We start from the raw sequence: 20684 nt of genomic DNA, 5'->3' as shown, positions 1-20684 counted from the left end.
AATTTGGGGATTTGAACCTGCTTCCCAAAAGTGACATGCTTACATTTGAGCCCTACTCTTCAAACCCAAGCCTACTGAACTTCAAAATAAAGCTGTAAAATTTGTCCATTAATGAAAAACAGAGACACATTCATATCAAAATAGATAGATGAAACAAAACATTGATGATATGTTGAATAATCTAATGAGTATACTTTACACGTTCAAAATTTGAAAGTGCATATTGGTTACTGTTGTCAGGTTTAATAAGAGCAAAACGAATTCAGTAAGTTCCTCAAAACAAGGATCGATATGGGATTCAAACCTGCTTCTTAAAAGGATACCAACATGGCAAACTAAATTTGCTGTAGCAGTCCCAACAAAAGATCAAAGCCACAACAGCTGCAAAAGCTTTGTGAGAGAACTTTATTGTCCACTATGGGTTTCCCATTTGTAGCAAACAAAAAAAATGTTTGTAATGTCTGGTTTATGAATTATTAATATCATAAAAAATCTTCATCATTACAAAGCACCGGATCCCTTGATGGCAGATCAACCCATCAGTTGGCACATGCATAATAAGATCAATCTTTAATCTGAATGGGAGTTCATCAATTGAGTGATGAGTTTATTCTGTGAAATAAATGATACCAGTCATATATGTCCAGTTAATGCAGAATGCATAGTTAGGGCTGGCTTCAGGCAACCCTGAACCATCCCTTAGTTATGCTGCTATAGGCCTAGACTGCCCGAGGACCATCGGTGCACTGAGCTCCCCTACCCTAACCCCCCACCGCCCCTTGTGCTCTCTCCCTCTCTCTCTGTTCTCTCTGTACCTTCTGCAGGTGTCCCTGGTCCTAGAGCTGTATATCGCTGATGTGCAGTTACTGGTCCCACCAACCTACAGTGTCTATTTGTTGTTTATTGTTGCTGTTCTTTTCTCTCTGCTCTATCCACTCACCCCAACCGGTCGAGGCAGATGGCCGCCCAAACTGAGCCCGGTTCTGCTGGAGTTAAAGGGAGTTTTTCCTCTCCACTGTCGCCAAGTGCTTGCTCATAAGGGAATTGTTGGGTTTTTAGTTTTCATTTTTTGTAAAGTGCCTTGAGATGATTTGTATTGTGATTTGGTGCTATACAAATAAAATTTAATTGAATTGAATATGTATTTTAACGATTTATTCTTCCATTATCTATACCTGCTTATTCCTAACCAGGGTCACAGGGATCTGCAGGAGCCTATTCGAGCTCTCTTTGGGTGACAGGCAGGGGTACACCCTGGACAGGTCACCAGTTATGCCACCATTGAATGTCACTAACTTTGTGCTCCCTCCCTCTCTCTCTGTACCTTCTGCAGGTGTTGTTGGGTTTCTGTTTAAAGAGCCTTGAGGTAATTTTAGTGTGACTTAGTGCTATAAAAATGAACTGAACTAAAAAATGCCAAAACACAAAACTTGAGAAATATTTCTCTATGACCATTCCCTTTTAAGGACTGTCCCCATTGCAGCTGTTGTCACATTCATCTGCACCAAAGCAAATGAAAAACTGAGTCACAATCACTTGTGCTTCCTAGATGGATAGATTGATATTCCTGATATTGTGTTATACCTGTAAGTGTTCCCTTAATTTTTTGAGCAGTTCTAAAATCAATATCAGGTTCAATTTTCTACATGATGCAAATGTAAATACAATGTGAAGTCACTTCAGGGATAGTAATTATTTTAACACAACTCTTTAAGAAAATCATAAACAGTCCAGACAGGTTATTGAACAGTTTAAATACAGCCCCGTTGTCTCCATCTAAGGATGTGTTCAGATGCCCTGCAGCTTCTTCATTATCATGGTGTTTGATGGTGCATTTGTGAAAATTGTTCCCACAAAAGCATGTGTCCCCCACAGAGCATGTCGGATCACTTTGCAGCAGCCCAGGTCCTCAATCTGGAAGCCCAGGCGGCGGTACCTGTCATCCGTCTCAAACATTGTGTTGCTGGTGTACGGTCCAAAGAACTGAGGAACGAACACACACAGAAACAATAATGCTTTTATTCACAAGCTGCAGAATGGTCCAGCACTGTACTATACTTTACACAGCTAGAGTGCGCAACATTGCCAAAGGAACATCCTGTCTCAAATTGACGCAGAAAAACTAGTCCATGCATTTGTTACCTCAAGGCTAGATTACTGTAACTCATTACTATCTGGATGTCCCAATATCTCCATAAAAAGCCTCCAGTTAATCCAGAATGCTGCAGCCAGAGTCCTGACAGGAACTAGCAAGAGAGTTTATATTTCTCCTATATTAGCTTCTCTTCATTGGCTTCCTGTAAAATACAGAATAGAATTTAAAGTCCTTCTCCTCACATACAAATCCCTTCATGATCAAGCTCCTTTGTACCTTAAAGACCTCATAGTACCATATTATCCCAATAGAGCACTTTGCTCTCAGAGTGCAGGTCTACCTGTGGTTCCCAGAGTTTCCAAAAGCAGAATGGGAGGCAGAGCCTTTAGCTATCAAGCTCCTCTCCTGTGGAACCAGACTCTCTCTGTACTTTTAAGGCTAGACTTAAAACCTTCCTCTTTTTCAAAGCGTATAGTTAGAGCTGGCTTCAGGCAACCCTGAATCATCCCTTAGTTATGCTGCTATAGGCCTAGACTGCCCGAGGACCATCGCTGCACTAAGCTCCCCTTCCCCTTCCCCTTCCCCTACCCCTACCTCTATCCTCCCCCCTCACATGTATATTCCACCATTGAATGTCACTCGCCCTGTGCTCTCCCTCTCTCTGTACCTTCTGCAGGTGTCCCCGGTCCTGGAGCTGAATATCGCTGATGTGCAGTTACTGGCCCCACCAGCCTGCAGTGTCTATTTGTTGTTTATTGTTGCTGTTCTTTTCTCTCTGCTCTATCCACTCACCCCAACCGGTCGAGGCAGATGGCCGCCCAAACTGAGCCCGGTTCTGCCGGAGGTTTTTTCTTCTGTTAAAGGGAGTTTTTTTCTCTCCACTGTCGCCAAGTGCTTGCTCATAAGGGATTTGTTGGGTTTTTTGTTTTTGTAAAGTGCCTTGAGATGATTTGTATTGTGTTTTGGCGCTATACAAATAAAACTGAATTGAATTGAATTGAACTGCATGTCTGAGCAAAAGTGAATCAAGACTGGAATCTGACTTCTTAACACAACTTTTTACCATATAAAAGAAAGAAAGACAAATAAAAGGGAAAAGAAGCTGTGAGAAAGTTGTATATAATCTGAAATTGAAAAAGTATGTAAATCCTATTGATGTATATGCTAAACATTAACTGCTATCTCAGCTTTTGACTCAAACACATTTCATAAGCCTTTTAAATGTTTAAAATTCTATACTGAATAGTTATTTATTTAAATATTTAAAGGTAAGGAGGGAAAAAAAACTAGGAAATACATAGTCTGAAAGTTTGATTTGTACATTGTACTTTTTTTGAGGACTGTGCAAAAAGAGTTTCTCCTGTTCTTGGGTACTATGGCAAGTTTGAAATGTGTTATAATACTAAAAGTAAAGTGAGGAATATTAATTAAAGGCTTTCTGTGTACGTCTGCCAGCCAATCTGATAACATTCAGTCATTTTTCACAGTTTTACAGCCTACTGTTCTATAACTTTGCAGAGTTATCAGAGTTTGTGAAATACAGTAGACTAACACTGTGGGGAACCTTTAGACCCTGCATCAGCATGCACTTTGTTATACAGTTTACTTTGTGTACTCTACAACTAAATGGGGACTAGGTCTGGATTTTTGGGATAACTAGCAATGGAGTGGCACAGTGATGTGGTGCTTAGTACTGTTGCACATTATGACAATTGGGGACTTGGGGCCTTTCTGTATAAAGTGTTCTCCACCATGACATTTTTTATCCTGGTGTAAATGCAATGCCAATCGTTGACCACTAGATGTCATCTTTGTGACGGTCTCAAACAATTAACTTGTTTAGTGCTGCAGAGATTCTCTCCCACCCACATACATAGAAGCTTGTCTCTCTCAATATGGGAGACCTTATAGTATGGGAGACCGAAAGCACTGGAGAAGTCGAAGAACATATTCCTCACATATGAACCAGGCACATCCAGATTTCTGATAAGCAAACTGAAGGGGATCAAGATCCTCATCAACCTGCAGCCTCTTGCGATGGACAAGGAGCCGCTCCAAGGTCTTCATGATATGTCAAAGCCACCGGTACATAGTCATTTAGCACCACTGGCCACCCTGTTTTGAGCACCAGTATTAGACACGAAGTCTTCCACAGCACTGGGTCTTTTTCCAGTCGAAGACTCATATTAAAGAACCTCTGAAGAGGAACACCTAGTTGTCCTGTACAGTCCTTCAGAAGCCTTGGACATACTCCATCTGGCCCTGCTGCCGCAGCCATTGTTAGAGACAGGAGGAGCTGTTCAGATTGTAATGGAGAGATGGTGGAGGCACAGGAAGCAGCAGCAGAGGTGGTGGTGGGGGAGGGAGTAGCTGTGGGGATGTAGGTGGAAGTAGCCACGTTGTCAAACCTGATGTAATACTAGTTGAAGGTATTGGCTCTATCCACATCACAAGCCAAAGACAGAGTTGTTCAGTTTGTAGCCAGTGATGGTCCTTACCCCTCTCCACACCTCCCTGGTATATTATTGTTTTCCAGCTGTTTTTCCAACTTTTTCTTATACTCCACCTTTGCTCGTTTCAGAGTGTTTTTGAGCACCTGTTGTATACTCCCCTCAGCTTCTCCTTATCGCTGTCCTCAACCGTCTTCTTCTAGTTCAGGAGGTCTTTGATGTCATTGGTGATACATGGTTAATTGTTAGGATAGCACAGTACTGTCCTAACTGGGAGTACTGTCTCTCTACAGAAATTAATGTAGTCAGTGATGATGTTGATGATGTTGACTCTCCTTTCCACGTCAGTGTCCATTTCCTGCTCCTCCAGCAGTAGATCCCAGTTTGTGCACTCAGAACAATCTCTCAATGAATCCTTTGCCTCTAGTGACCATTTCCTGAAAGACCTGGTGGTAACAGGAAGCTTCTGCACACACAGTGTGTGTGGGCTGAAGATAGACCATGTTGTGATCAGATCTACCCAGTGGTGGAAGAGGTGCAGCCCTGTAGGCTTCTTTGATGTTAGCATAGAACAGATCTAATGTCTCCACGTGTTGGACAGTCCACATACTGTACAAAGTCAGTCAGGCAGGAGGACAGAGAGGTATGATTGAAATCCCCTGTAATTGCAATGAATGCATCAGGGTGCTGGGTCTGTATCCTAGCAACGGCATCATTGATGATGATAATGTAGCCTTGAAGTAAGTTTACATGCTCAGCAAGCAAAGCTCCTAGACTATCCACTATCAACATGAACACAGAGCAGGTGTAAGTGTGGTCTGGGACTGCGACTATGAGTTTGGGTCATAAAAACACAAGAAGTAGTCCATCGGGCTACAGACAGTTAGTAGGAATATAATACAATGTGATACAAAATGCTATTTGCGTCTATATAGGTGTTCTTATCTACACAATTTCTACTGCTCAGATCTTAAGCCTAGTCTTCATATTCAGATACAGTGGGTACGGAAAGTATTCAGACCCCTTTAAATTTTTCACTCTTTGTGTCATTGCAGCCATTTGCCATAATCAAAAAAGTTCATTTTATTTCTCATTAATGTACACTCAGCACCCCATCTTGACAGAAAAAAACAGAAATGTAGAAATTTTTGCAAATTTATTAAAAAAGAACAACTGAAATATCACATGGTCATAAGTATTCAGACCCTTTGCAGTGACACTCATATTTAACTCACATGCTGTCCATTTCTTCTGATCCTCCTTGAGATGGTTCTGCTCCTTCATTGGAGTCCAGCTGTGTTTAATTAAACTGATTGGACTTGATTAGGAAAGGCACACACCTGTCTATATAAGACCTTACAGCTCACAGTGCATATCAGAGCAAATGAGAATCATGAGGTCATGAGAATTTCTGCAGCACTCAAGGTTCCTAAAAGCACAGTGGCCTCCATAATCCTCAAATGGAAAAAGTTTGGGACAACCAGAAGTCTTCCTAGACCTGGCCGTCCAGCCAAACTGAGCAATCGTGGGAGAAGAGCCTTAGTGAGAGAGGTAAAGAAGAACCCAAAGATCACTGTGGCTGAGCTCCAGAGATGCAGTAGGGAGATGGGAGAAAGTTCCACAAAGTCAACTATCACTGCAGCCCTCCACCAGTCGGGGCTTTATGGCAGAGTGGCCCGACAGAAGCCTCTCCTCAGTGCAAGACACATGAAAGCCCGCATAGAGTTTGCCAAAAAACACATGAAGGACTCCCAGACTATGAGAAATAAGATTCTCTGGTCTGATGAGACCAAGATTGAACTTTTTGGCGTTAATTCTAAGCGGTGTGTGTGGAGAAAACCAGGCATTGCTTATCACCTGCCCAATACAATCCCTACAGTGAAACATGGTGGTGGGAGCATCATGTTGTGGGGGTGTTTTTCAGCTGCAGGGACAGGACGACTGGTTGCAATTGAAGGAAAGATGAATGCGGCCAAGTACAGAGATATCCTGGAAGAAAACCTCTTCCAGAGTGCTCAGGACCTCAGACTGGGTCAAAGGTTCACCTTTCAACAGGACAATGACCCTAAGCACACAGCTAAAATAACAAAGGAGTGGCTTCGGAACAACTCTGTGACCCTTCTTGACTGGCCCAGCCAGAGCCCTGACCTAAACCCAATTGAGCATCTCTGAAGAGACCTGAAAATGGCTGTCCACCAACGTTCACCATCCAACCTGACAGAACTGGAAAGGATCTGCAAGGAAGAATGGCAGAGGATCCCCAAATCCAGGTGTGAAAAACTTGTTGCATCATTCCCAAGAAGACTCATGGCTGTACTAGCTCAAAAGGGTGCTTCTACTCAATACTGAGCACAGGGTCTGAATACTTATGACCATGTGATATTTCAGTTGTTCTTTTTTAATAAATTTGCAAAAATTTCTACATTTCTGTTTTTTTCTGTCAAGATGGGGTGCTGAGTGTACATTAATGAGAAATAAAATGAACTTTTTTGATTATGGCAAATGGCTGCAATGACACAAAGAGTGAAAAATTTAAAGGGGTCTGAATACTTTCCGTACCCACTGTATATCTGGCCATAAAAATGCACTTGTTTTTCTGCTCACTACACTACGTCTACCTGCAACAGTCACATGCAACACATTAGAACAGCTCTGATATTACTTATTTTTTGATCTACAAAGCTTTTCATTTTCGGTTTTTGTTGATGTCGTCAGACACTTAACCTCAGTTGCAAGATAAATTATGAGCATTACCAAGTGTTTAATAAAGACAAAGAACATGACTTGTGTTTTAACACTTTAAAATTTGTGTCTGTTGATATTTGTGACTTCAGTGAAGATCAGATCACATTTCATGACCAATTTATGCAGAAAATTAGTAAACTGTCAACAGTAGTAGTTAAATTTTATTGCAACTGTTGCTTCACATGTGTCCGCATAATTAGATTTTAAGGTGTTTTTATAAAGAATAATTGCCTCAGAATTGGTGAATCTACAGTTAAAAACGTGATTAATGTCTGGTGTATGGTATCTGGTGACGTCCAAGCCACAAATCCCAAACAAATAAAACAAATACCAACAAATCAAAAGCTTAATAAGCTTCTCGTGCGGAAAGATGTCTACAAATATTTGAGATTCATTTTTGGATTTTTGCAACTGATTGCTAAATGTGTGTATTTGGTCACATTTTTTCAGAATTTAAAAGACTTCACAGTCTGATTCACATTTAAAGGCTAGTGGAAAACTCAGAATTCCAAACTTTCAGTAGAGCTAGACTTCAGAGGAAAAGGCATACCCCTTAATATGCACAAGCACTAGGATAAATATCAACCTCATTTTCATCAATACTCCCTTGGTGAGACAAACTAACAATTTAATGGAACATTCCTGAGTCATGTGGTTTTAATGTTTTCCAACTTTACATTTACCGATGATAAATTCACTGCCACTGTTTTGTCACTTAAAACAGCACAGTTGTGAGGTGGTTAGAAGGTTCCAGGTTCAATTTATGTTCGGCCCAGGGCCATTCTGTGTGGAGTCTGCATGTTCTCATGTTTGTGGATGCTAGGATCAACTGCACCTGGAGAACTGGAGACCATGGTAACCATCACGTGAAGTCTACTGTCTTTTCTTTACAGCTCTTGGACATAATGTTTGGTTCATTACCCAGATTCCCTTTGTTAATAGCTTTTCCTCACCATTACAATAGCAATATTCAGAGGCACATAATGCTACAATGGTTGTAATACCACAGTCCTTTCCAACAACATCTTTATACAGACTCAACAAAAATTGGGACAACTGTACAACTGTCTGCATACATTTTCAAGTGCTTTATTTACTTCTGCTGCTGCAGAAAAAATGCAAGAAACACGTTGTATGATCCCAAATTTTGCTTTTGGCAATTTTGCACTTTGTGTCCATTTAGGGGTCATCTCTGGACTTGAACTGCTTTAAATGCCAATAAAATCTGAAAAAATAGCAGGGACTGCAAACTTCAAGTGACAATAAGTGACAATGACAGTACTATCTTACCGCCAGGCCTGAAGAGGGGTCGATAAAGTCAGCCCAGTATCCTTCTCTTTGAAGGGCATAGCAGATCTCCTTGGCTCCCACAACAAACTGCACAGAAGAGTAACCTGTGTTACTAATGTGACAATAATAACAATAATACATTTTATTTATAAAGCACTTTATATTTTTAATGAAAATCTCAAAGCGCTACAAAAAAAGTCATAATAAAAATTTGACATATGCATAATAAGCTAAGTGATAAAATTGTTGTTCCAAAGTTTTTAATCAAAGTCTTCATTTAATATACAGTATATCTAACGTAATAAAACACAAGTGGAAACACATTTATCTCATGAAACTTATATTCAGGAAACGTCATAGCTAGGTTAACATTTGTGGCAAAATACAACAAAGGACAAAAAGCAATGCAGAAACACACTTGACATTTGAAGCTGTTCCAGTGAGACATAAACGTCTATAGCACGACTACCAATACCAGAGGTGGGCACTGAGGGCCACAGCCCTGCTTGTTTTCCAACTATCTCTGCCTTACCAATGCTGATTAACTGGGACAGGGGTGTTCTGCCAATCAGAAGCTGGAAGGTACCAATTAATTTCACATTCAGTCTTTTCCCACTTCCACCCTCATTTAACATGTTCTCTTCCAGCTTGTGATTGGTTAAACACACCTGATCCAGGAAATCAGCAGGGGGTAGTGCAGGGATAGTTGGAAAACAAGCAGGGTAGTTGCCCTACCCTCCTAGTGACCCTTCCCATATTTCTTTTGCAGCCATCATTACCACCTTCCTTCCCCCTCTCTCTTCTTACTCCTATAAACAAACACACGTGTACAGTACAGTAATTATTATTTTTCTAATTATTTTTGCTTGTACTCTTTATGTAAAATGTCACTGCATTACATGAAAAGTGGTTAACATTGATCAATTTATTATCATTAATATTAGTAGTATGATTATTGACAAAATATGCATTTTTTCTTCTCTGCTATGTTCCCATTTACCATACAGAATATTCACAGTGTCAGATAAAACACAGTATTGGTTTTCTCCCGCTGACACACGCATGCATGTACGTATACACAAATACATTTTTGTAACTGTCTTTAACATCACAGTCATCAGTTCATGCAGCTCATAACTCGATGTCTTAAATAAAAAAGAGACTAAAGACAATTTAAGAAACCTGTGGTATAGCTGAGCATGAAAAATGTCAGCCAGTTGGAACAGATGTTTTACAGCTCACCTTGTCAAGCAGCTGCTCTCTCTCCTGCTCCACCTCACCACACCATGAAGTCATATCATTGTGAGTCCTTTGGGTTACGATGACCACCATCATACCAGATAATGGAGCCTCAGGAAACATTGACTGGAAGTCTGTTAATCATTATCAGGAGTCAGCACTGATACTGTTACTAAACATATCTGTTAATTGGTATTATGGCTATCTATATTATATATAAATAGTGTGAACACAGCATTAGTGCTGTACCTTTTTGTAGTACTTCAGGGCAGGACTGTATGGCACACTCAACACTGGAATTTTCAAAGCACTGTTCAGCTCTGCAGACACTCTGAGATGTATGGGCTGGGTCATCTTTCTCCTGACACATACACACAGTCTGTTACTGTATATTTATTTATTTATTCTATAAACACACTACACTACCAGTCAAAAGTGTGTCTTTTGACTGGTATTGTATATCTAAACAAATATTTTTTATAACAGGTATTAGATAAAGTCATTAAATTGATACATTTATTCCCTCTGTCTTTAAAGCAAATAGGCAAAAGGCAGACAGAAATTGATACAACCCCCCTCACTTGACCCTGCTGGTGCTTTTAGTTTCAACTGTGTGCAATCCAATTCTCCTCACATTAGGAAAATCTTAAAGGGGGGACAAAGTATAATTTTGGAGCTGGTTTGCATACAGAAAATTAATGCCTGCACATTTATACTACATGCAGCAGCAGAAAAAGACTCCTTCATGGATGGCATGTGCGGGTGACCAGAGAAAACAATGAAAACCAATGAAAAATTAGCCAGGTACACTTTTCTTATTGCGTTGTAAAAAGCACTATTCCCTGCTTTTCTGTTTACTAGGTACATCTGGACAGTCACATGCAATTCATTGCAAAAGCTCTGCAATCACTTCTTTCTCATTTACAATGTTTTGTTTTGTTTTCTATTCTATTTTCAGGGCACAAGAACTGGTATTGTGATAAATTTCATCCTTATTTTTATCCATCCTCTATGGCCAGACTAACAATTTAAGTTAATTAGTCACTCTAAATTCAGGTTTTAAATGTGGCAACAGCCACCACAGTAACCCTGAATTGGACTAAGCTGTATAGACAATGGATGGATAGATGGATCTAATTGTATTGTTACATGTAAATGATTAAATAGGCACAGGGAGCTGTCTTTCTCATCCTTTCAGAAATGGGACACCTCAGATATTTTAACACTAACCAAAAAAGAAAAAAAAAAAAATCACAAAGTGAGCTATGGATAATATTTCTGTGGTATACTGATCAAATGTCACATAATGGTTATGTAGTAAAGTTGGTGTAGTTACCCCTCTAAATATGGTTCAATTCCAGGAAAGGGGTGCAGTGAATTCTGTGAACCGTGATGGCTGTATGAAGTATTAACCTCCAGAGTCTGCCCTCTATACACAGTTCTGAGATTAACTCATGGATAAACTAAACTTGTTTCAGCAGGGAGTAACAGATGTACCTAAAAACAGAGCATAGTTCTGCTTAGAGTACCCAGCACTAATTTATGAACAGTGCTTGAACTGAACTAGAATGATGTTTGTGGTGTCCTAGCACAGTACAACTGATGCAAGTATAATTAGTAACAGAACTGCTATCCAATCAGAAAGGAGTATGGCCATGGCATTCAGTGGTGGATGAGGTATGTTCAGTCAATGAAAAGATGTAAGATACCAATTCACTTTGTCTTTACCTGCTCCACCCTCATCTTCCTCATCTTCCACCTTCTGATTGACTGAACACACCTGATCCAGGTACTCAGCAGTGGGTAGGGAAAGACTATTTGGAAAACCATCAAGGCTGTGGCCCTCAAGGAATGTGGGTTTCCCACCCCTGATATGAAGCATCAGAATTGGTTTCTCCTTATAACTTTAAGCAGTTTTCCTGTTCCCAGAAAAAGTACTCATGTTATATCATTACACTTACAAAGACGTCTCTGATGAACTGGCCTAGTATGAACTCATGTCTTTCACAGCTAGATGGGGCCGACAGCACATCAGGGACCATAGCTTGTGGCAGGCTCTTCTTCTGCCCTGTTAGTCCCATCAAGTGGCAGTCAAAACCCACATTACCAGGCAGCTGGAAGCACTGGTCATGGGGCCCAGAAGGCCCCAAGCTCTCGTCCAGCCACACTGTTCGCAGTTTTTAACCGGAAAAGTCAGTTAGGAAGAGGACTCAACACAACAGATGAAAATGAAGGTTTTCCTATAAAATCCGTTTTCTTACAGGCTTGGTCTACACCAAAACCAGTGGATCACAGAAATAAACTGCACAGCTACAGTATTTAGTCTTTGATACACATTTCTAAACTTACTGGTCACATGTGAAAACAGAAAAAGTCAGAGGTTTGTGTGCATTGTTTAACTGGTTGTGTATTACATACCCATGTCAGAGGGAGTTATAGTTAGATGGGGCTCATCAGTGCCTGAGGATCCAGCAGCAGAAAACGTTCTGGGTCTAAACATGGCCACGCGATTCACTAACACATGAAGCCCTGGGAGGTAACTGACCAGCTTGACTCTGCTGTACAGTGCCTGAACACAAACACATCATTAGTCACTTCTGTCACAAACCAGGTTACACGCATGCACAAACACACATACATGCCAACACAATTCTCAACCATTAATGAATTAATGATAAGATGAGATAAACTTTATTCATCCCTTAAGGGAAATTCAGGAATGACCAGTGTCATGTGTCAAGTATTTCATATTCCTTATAGTAAAGGAACACACACACTCAACCATACACTTGGGTAATATAATGCAATTTAGTTCTCTGATAATGCAATGCAATGCAGTCCTCTAAAAATATAAAGCAATTCAGTCCTCTGATAATATAATTAGGAGTCCTCATTCATTTTCTGCCGTTATGGACGTCACCATGTTGATTTTGGAGCCAGAATTACCATATTTGGACAATAACAACAATAATAATAATAATAATTATAAATATAGCCGCAAGCGGCGATGAACGGCCCTCGCCGTTCGCGACCTGCCGTGACCCGCCGCGTGCCCCTGTATCCACCCGTGACCGCCCATTACAGCCCAGCCCGTGACCAGCCCCTTGTGCCGAAGTCAAACTGCATAGCCAGTGATTTCAGTGGGATCCACATTTTCAGCCTGAAAACATGACAGCCATTTTGTGTCCCATTAGACAGAATTCTCATTGAAAATATGTGGTGGGTTTCAGTCATCGCCAAGGCAACACTTTTGAAAATAGGGCATGGGTCTGATGGACTTTTCTGATGGGAATATGCTAAAGGATTTTTGTGCAGCAATATATTCAAGTGTGACAAACTAACTTTTGTTATTCTCAATATAAATTGCCCATACGCGAGGGCGAAAGCAGAGCCAACTCCCTGGCTGCGGTACTGGAAAACCATAACAGTTATCAAAATAATTTGGTTCTCTTGATGCTCCACATCTCTAAGTGAGGTCATTAAGCCAAAAGCACTATGATGAGTTTGGTAAAGTAAGTCGTGTGCTAAAACGGTACATTTTGTAAAATTCTCATTGGAAATGGAGGCTTTCGGTCATCGCCACGGCAACACCTTTGAAAATAGGGCATAGGTCTGATTGGCTTTTTTGATTGGTATCCCCTAAAGGAATTTTTTTGCAAAATTATATTCAAGTGTGACAAACAAAATTTTTTGGTCTGCATTCAAATTGGACATAAACGAGCGAAAGAGCAGACGCCAACTCTCTGGCTGCGGTACCGGAAAACCGTAAAAGTTATCAAAATAATTTGGATAACTTTTGATGTTCCACATCTCTAGGTGATGTTGACAAAGAATGAGCTCATTTGGCCAAAAGCCCTAGGACAAGTTCGTTAAAGTACGACGTGTGCAAAAACGGTACGTTTCGTAAAATTCCCATTGGAAATGAATGGAGGCTTTCGGTCGTCGCCGTGGCAACACCGTTGAAAATAGGGCATGGGTCTGGTTGGCTTTTCTGATCGGGATTGCCTAATGGAATTTTGTGCCAAATTTGGTACATTTTGGAAAAACAAAATTTTTGGTGCTCCATACAAATATTTGATTCAATCTGTAGGGGGCGCTATTGCACCAATTGTGATTTTGTTCAATCACATGGGTTCAGGCCCATGGGGACTACAATTCATCAATTGATCCCATTCAAATCCGACGATGTGTGTGGAAGTTATAACAATTTGAAAGTTTGTGGGCGGAGCAAAAATCGTAGGTCACATGGTCGGCGGCGTCAAGGGAAAACCGTGAAAGTTAGCAAAAAAATTTGGATAACTTTTGACCCCCCTCATCTTTGGATGATTTCTACCAAACCACAGCTCAATCGGTGAAAAGCCCTAGGACGAGTTCGAAAGAATGCGAGGTGAGCAAAAAACGGCGAACTCAATGACCTTTAGGTAAACTCCAGGCTGGTGGACTTCCTGTTGGTCGTGCGGCATCGACGTCATAAGGTTTTTTGCTTGCCCCGACACGAAGAACATGCGTACCGGATTTGGTGACTCTGCGATGAAAAAAGTGTCGGTCGGGCCCCCATTGGCGTAATGTATTTTCATGTTTGTAGGGGGCGCTGTGGAGCCAATGTTTTGAGGTTGTTTATAAAGGTATTACAAAACAAAAACTGTGCACTTTTTTTAATTTTGTGCAAATTTTCGTGAGTTTTTGAATATGTTGAGGGGGTCATTTTAAGGATTTCTGGTTAGAAGAATAATAATAAATATAGCCGCAAGCGGCGATGAACGGCCCTCGCCGTTCGCGACCCGCCGTGACCCGCCGAGGTTCCCCTGTATCCACCCGTGACCGTCCATTACAGCCCAGACGGTGACCATCCCCTGGTGCCGAAGTCAAACTGTGTAGCCAGTGATTTCAGTGGGATCCATTTTTACCTCCTGAAAACTTGACAGCCATTTTGTGTCCCATTAGAAAGAATTGTCATTGAAAATATATGGTGGATTTCTGTCATCGCCAAGGCAACACTATTGAAAATAGGGTATGGGTCTGATTGGCTTTTCTTATCAGTATATGTTAAAGGATTTTTGTGCAATAGTATAGTCAAGTGTGACAAATTAAAAAATTTTTTTCTCAATACAAATTGTCCATATGCGAGGAAGAAAGCAGAGCCAACTACCTGGCTGCGGTACTGGAAAACCATAACAGTTATCAAAATAATTTGGTTCTCTTGATGCTCCACACCTCTAAGTGAGGTCATTAAGCCAAAAGCAATAGGATGAGTTTGGTAAAGTAAGTCGTGTGAAAAAACGGTACATTTTGTAAAATTCCCATTGGAAATGAATGGAGGCTTTCGGTCATCGCCACGGCAACACCTTTGAAAATAGACCATAGGTCTGATTGGCTTTTTTGATTGGTATCCCCTAAAGGAATTTTTGTGTCAAACTATATTCAAATGTGACAAAGTAAATTTTTGGTCTGCATTCAAATTGGACATAAACGAGCGAAAGAGCAGACGCCAACTCTCTGGCTGCGGTACCGGAAAACCGTAAAAGTTAGCAAAATAATTTGGATAACTTTTGATGTGCCACATCTCTAGGTGATGTTGACAAAGAATGAGCTCATTTGGCCAAAAGCCCTAGGACAAGTTCGTTAAAGTACGACGTGTGCAAAAACGGTACGTTTCGGAAAATCCCCATTGGAAATGAATGGCGGCTTTCGGTCGTCGCCGTGGCAACACCGTTGAAAATAGGGCATGGGTCTGGTTGGCTTTTCTGATCGGGATGGCCTAATGGAATTTTGTGCCAAATTTGGTACGTTTTGGAAAAACTAAATTTTTGACGCTCCATACAAATATTTGATTCAATCTGTAGGGGGCGCTATTGCACCAATCGTGATTTTGTTCAATCACATGGGTTCAGGCCCATGGGGACTACAATTCATCAATTGATCCCATTCAAATCCGACGATGCGTGTGGAAGTTATAACAATTTGAAAGTTTGAGGGCGGGGCAAAAATCGTAGGTCACATGGTCGGCGGCGTCATGCGAAAACCGTGAAAGTTAGCAAAATAATTTGGATAACTTTTGACCCCCCTCATCTTTGGATGATTTTGACCAAACCACAGCTCAATCGGTGAAAAGCCCTAGGACGAGTTCGTTAAAGTACGAAGTGTGCAAAAATGGCGAGATCGCAATTTTCAAATTTCAATCCAATATGGCGGACTTCCTGTTTACCGTGCAGCATCGCCGTCATATGGTTTTTTGCTTGCCCCGACACGAAGAACATCTGTACCGGATTTGGTGGCTGTGCGATGAAAAAAGTGTGGGTCGGGCCCCCATTGGCGTAATGTATTTTCACTTTTGTAGGGGGCGCTGTAGAGCCATTGTTTTGAGGTTGTTTATAAAAGTATTAAAAAACAAAATTTTTTCACGATCCTGAATTTTGGGCAAATTTTCGTGAGTTTTCGAATATGTTGAGGGGGTCAAATTAGAGGTTTTTACGCAGAATAAAAAGAAGAATAAATATAGCCGCAAGCGGCGATGAACGGCCCTCGCCGTTCGCGACCCGCCGTGACCCGCCGCGTGCCCCTGTATCCACCCGTGACCGCCCATTACAGCCCAGCCCGTGACCAGCCCCTTGTGCCGAAGTCAAACTGCATAGCCAGTGATTTCAGTGGGATCCACATTTTCAGCCTGAAAACATGACAGCCATTTTGTGTCCCATTAGACAGAATTCTCATTGAAAATATGTGGTGGGTTTCAGTCATCGCCAAGGCAACACTTTTGAAAATAGGGCATGGGTCTGATGGACTTTTCTGATGGGAATATGCTAAAGGATTTTTGTGCAGCAATATATTCAAGTGTGACAAACTAACTTTTGTTATTCTGAATATAAATTGCCCATACGCGAGGGAGAAAGCAGAGCCAACTCCCTGGCTGCGGTACTGGAAAACCATAACAGTTATCAAAATAATTTGGTTCTCTTGATGCTCCACATCTCTAAGTGAGGTCATTAAGCCAAAAGCACTATGATGAGTTTGGTAAAGTAAGTCGTGTGCTAAAACGGTACATTTTGTAAAATTCTCATTGGAAATGAATGGAGGCTTTCGGTCATCGCCACGGCAACACCTTTGAAAATAGGGCATAGGTCTGATTGGCTTTTTTGATTGGTATCCCCTAAAGGAATTTTTTTGCAAAATTATATTCAAGTGTGACAAACAAAATTTTTTGGTCTGCATTCAAATTGGACATAAACGAGCGAAAGAGCAGACGCCAACTCTCTGGCTGCGGTACCGGAAAACCGTAAAAGTTATCAAAATAATTTGGATAACTTTTGATGTTCCACATCTCTAGGTGATGTTGACAAAGAATGAGCTCATTTGGCCAAAAGCCCTAGGACAAGTTCGTTAAAGTACGACGTGTGCAAAAACGGTACGTTTCGTAAAATTCCCATTGGAAATGAATGGAGGCTTTCGGTCGTCGCCGTGGCAACACCGTTGAAAATAGGGCATGGGTCTGGTTGGCTTTTCTGATCGGGATTGCCTAATGGAATTTTGTGCCAAATTTGGTACATTTTGGAAAAACAAAATTTTTGGTGCTCCATACAAATATTTGATTCAATCTGTAGGGGGCGCTATTGCACCAATCGTGATTTTGTTCAATCACATGGGTTCAGGCCCATGGGGACTACAATTCATCAATTGATCCCATTCAAATCCGACGATGTGTGTGGAAGTTATAACAATTTGAAAGTTTGTGGGCGGAGCAAAAATCGTAGGTCACATGGTCGGCGGCGTCAAGGGAAAACCGTGAAAGTTAGCAAAAAAATTTGGATAACTTTTGACCCCCCTCATCTTTGGATGATTTCTACCAAACCACAGCTCAATCGGTGAAAAGCCCTAGGACGAGTTCGAAAGAATGCGAGGTGAGCAAAAAACGGCGAACTCAATGACCTTTAGGTAAACTCCAGGCTGGTGGACTTCCTGTTGGTCGTGCGGCATCGACGTCATAAGGTTTTTTGCTTGCCCCGACACGAAGAACATGCGTACCGGATTTGGTGACTCTGCGATGAAAAAAGTGTCGGTCGGGCCCCCATTGGCGTAATGTATTTTCATGTTTGTAGGGGGCGCTGTGGAGCCAATGTTTTGAGGTTGTTTATAAAAGTATTACAAAACAAAAACTTTGCACTTTTTTTAATTTTGTGCAAATTTTCGTGAGTTTTTGAATATGTTGAGGGGGTCATTTTAAGGATTTCTGGTTAGAAGAATAATAATAATAATAATAAATATAGCCGCAAGCGGCGATGAACGGCCCTCGCCTCGAGCGACCCGCCGTGACCCGCCGAGGTTCCCCTGTATCCACCTGTGACCGTCCATTACAGCCCAGACGGTGACCATCCCCTGGTCGCGAAGTCAAACTGTGTAGCCAGTGATTTCAGTGGGATCCATTTTTACCCCCTGAAAACATGACAGCCATTTTGTGTCCCATTAGACAGAATTGTCATTGAAAATATATGGTGGATTTCCGTCATTGCCAAGGCAACACTATTGAAAATAGGGTATGGGTCTGATTGGCTTTTCTTATCAGTATATGCTAAAGGATTTTTGTGCAATAGTATATTCAAGTGTGACAAATTAAAAATTTTTTTCTCAATACAAATTGTCCATATGCGAGGAAGAAAGCAGAGCCAACTACCTGGCTGCGGTACTAGAAAACCATAACAGTTATCAAAGTAATTTGGATCTCTTGATGCTCCACATCTCTAAGTGAGGTCATTAAGCCAAAAGCACTAGGATGAGTTTAGTAAAGTAAGTCGTGTACAAAAATGGTACAGTTTGTAAAATTCTCATTGGAAATGAATGGAGGCTTTCGGTCATCGCCACGGCAACACCTTTGAAAATAGGGCATAGGTCTGATTGGCTTTTTTGATCGGTATCCCCTAAAGGAATTTTTGTCAAATTATATTCAAGTGTGACAAACTAAATTTTTTGGTCTGCATTCAAATTGGACATAAATGAGCGAAAGAGCGGACGCCAACTCTCTGGCTGCGGTACCGGAAAACCGTAAAAGTTATCAAAATAATTTGGATAACTTTTGATGTGCCACATCTCTAGGTGATGTTGACAAAGAATGAGCTCATTTGGCCAAAAGCCCTAGGACAAGTTCGTTAAAGTACGACGTGTGCAAAAACGGTACATTTCGGAAAATCCCCATTGGAAATGAATGGCGGCTTTCGGTCGTCGCCGTGGCAACACCGTTGAAAATAGGGCATGGGTCTGGTTGGCTTTTCTGATCGGGATGGCCTAATGGAATTTTGTGCCAAATTTGGTACATTTTGGAAAAACTAAATTTTTGATGCTCCATACAAATATTTGATTCAATCTGTAGGGGGCGCTATTGCACCAATCCTGATTTTGTTCAATCACATGGGTTCAGGCCCATGGGGACTACAATTCATCAATTGATCCCATTCAAATCCGACGATGCGTGTGGAAGTTATAACAATTTGAAAGTTTGAGGGCGGGGCAAAAATCGTAGGTCACATGGTCGGCGGCGTCAAGGGAAAACCGTGAAAGTTAGCAAAATAATTTGGATAACTTTTGACCCCCCTCATCTTTTGATGAATTTGACCAAACCACAGCTCAATCGGTGAAAAGCCCTAGGACGAGTTCGAAAGAATGCGAGGTGAGCAAAAAACGGCGAACTCAATGACCTTTAGGTAAACTCCAGGCTGGTGGACTTCCTGTTGGTCGTGCGGCATCGACGTCATAAGGTTTTTTGCTTGCCCCGATGCGACGAAAATGCGTACCGAATTTGGTGGCTCTGTGATGAAAAAAGTGTTGGTCGGGCCCCCATTGGCGTAATGTATTTCGAATTTTGTAGGGGGCGCTGTAGAGCCATTGTTTTGAGGTTGTTTAAAAAAGTATTAAAAAAAAAAACTAGCACGCTTTTCTGAATTTTGGGCAAATTTTCGTGAGTTTTCGAATATGCTGAGTGGGTCAGATTTGCGGTTTTCTGGTTAGAAGAAGAATAATAATAATAAATATAGCCGCAAGCGGCGATGATCGGCCCTCGCCGTTCGCGACCAGCCGTGACCCGCCGAGGTTCCCCTGTATCCACCGTTGACCGTCCGTTACAGCTTGTGACCAGCCCCTGGTGCCGAAGTCAAACTGTGTAGCCTGTGATTTCAGTGGGATCCACATTTTTTTCGCCTGAAAACATGACAGCCATTTTGTGTCCCATTACACAGAATTGTCATTTAAAAGATATGGTGGGCTTTGGTCATTTACAAAGCAACACAGTTTAATATAGGGCATGGGTGTGATTGGCTTTATTGATCAGGATCCCCTGAAGGAATTTTGTATCAAATCATATTCAAGTGTGATGAAAAAAATTTTTGGGCTCTTTACGAATTTAACATACACGAGGGAAAGAGCGGACACCATTTTGTGTCACCATAGAGTTACCAAGGACAGAATTGTCATTGGAAATGAATGGAGGCTTTCGGTCATCGCCACGGCAACACCTTTGAAAATAGGGCATAGGTCTGATTGGCTTTTTTGATCGGTATCCCCTAAAGGAATTTTTGTGTCAAATTATATTCAAGTGTGACAAACTAAATTTTTTGGTCTTCAGTCAAATCGGACGTAAACGAGCGAAAGAGCGGACGCCAACTCTCTGGCTGCGGTACCGGAAAACCGTAAAAGTTATCAAATTAATTTGGATAACTTTTGATGTTCCACATCTCTAGGTGATGTTGACAAAGAATGAGCTCATTTGGCCAAAAGCCCTAGGACAAGTTCGTTAAAGTACGACGTGTGCAAAAACGGTACGTTTTGGAAAATCCCATTGGAAATGAATGGCGGCTTTCGGTCGTCCGTCCACCCCCCCCCCA

The 20684-nt window shown here is 41.4% G+C and overlaps 1 protein-coding gene across 1 annotated transcript in view; it reads right to left on the bottom strand.

Moving 5' to 3' along the window:
• Positions 1 to 1737: 1737 nt before the first annotated feature.
• Positions 1738 to 20684, bottom strand: part of mmadhcb (metabolism of cobalamin associated Db) — a 94745-nt gene continuing 75798 nt past the window's right edge. Inside the window, exons 3-8 of the mRNA XM_026296457.1 lie at positions 12238 to 12388; positions 11781 to 11986; positions 10069 to 10180; positions 9823 to 9953; positions 8581 to 8667; positions 1738 to 1983 (exon numbers count right to left, since the gene is read on the bottom strand). Of these exons, the coding sequence (XP_026152242.1) occupies positions 1789 to 1983; positions 8581 to 8667; positions 9823 to 9953; positions 10069 to 10180; positions 11781 to 11986; positions 12238 to 12388 (882 nt within the window). The 3' untranslated portion in view covers positions 1738 to 1788. The remainder of the gene's footprint in view (positions 1984 to 8580; positions 8668 to 9822; positions 9954 to 10068; positions 10181 to 11780; positions 11987 to 12237; positions 12389 to 20684) is intronic.

The sequence above is a fragment of the Mastacembelus armatus genome, chromosome 21 (genome assembly GCF_900324485.2).
Source record: "Mastacembelus armatus chromosome 21, fMasArm1.2, whole genome shotgun sequence".
Taxonomy (NCBI): domain Eukaryota; kingdom Metazoa; phylum Chordata; class Actinopteri; order Synbranchiformes; family Mastacembelidae; genus Mastacembelus; species Mastacembelus armatus.
Note: the sequence above shows the minus strand (reverse complement) of the source record. Positions and strands in the feature narration are given on the sequence as shown.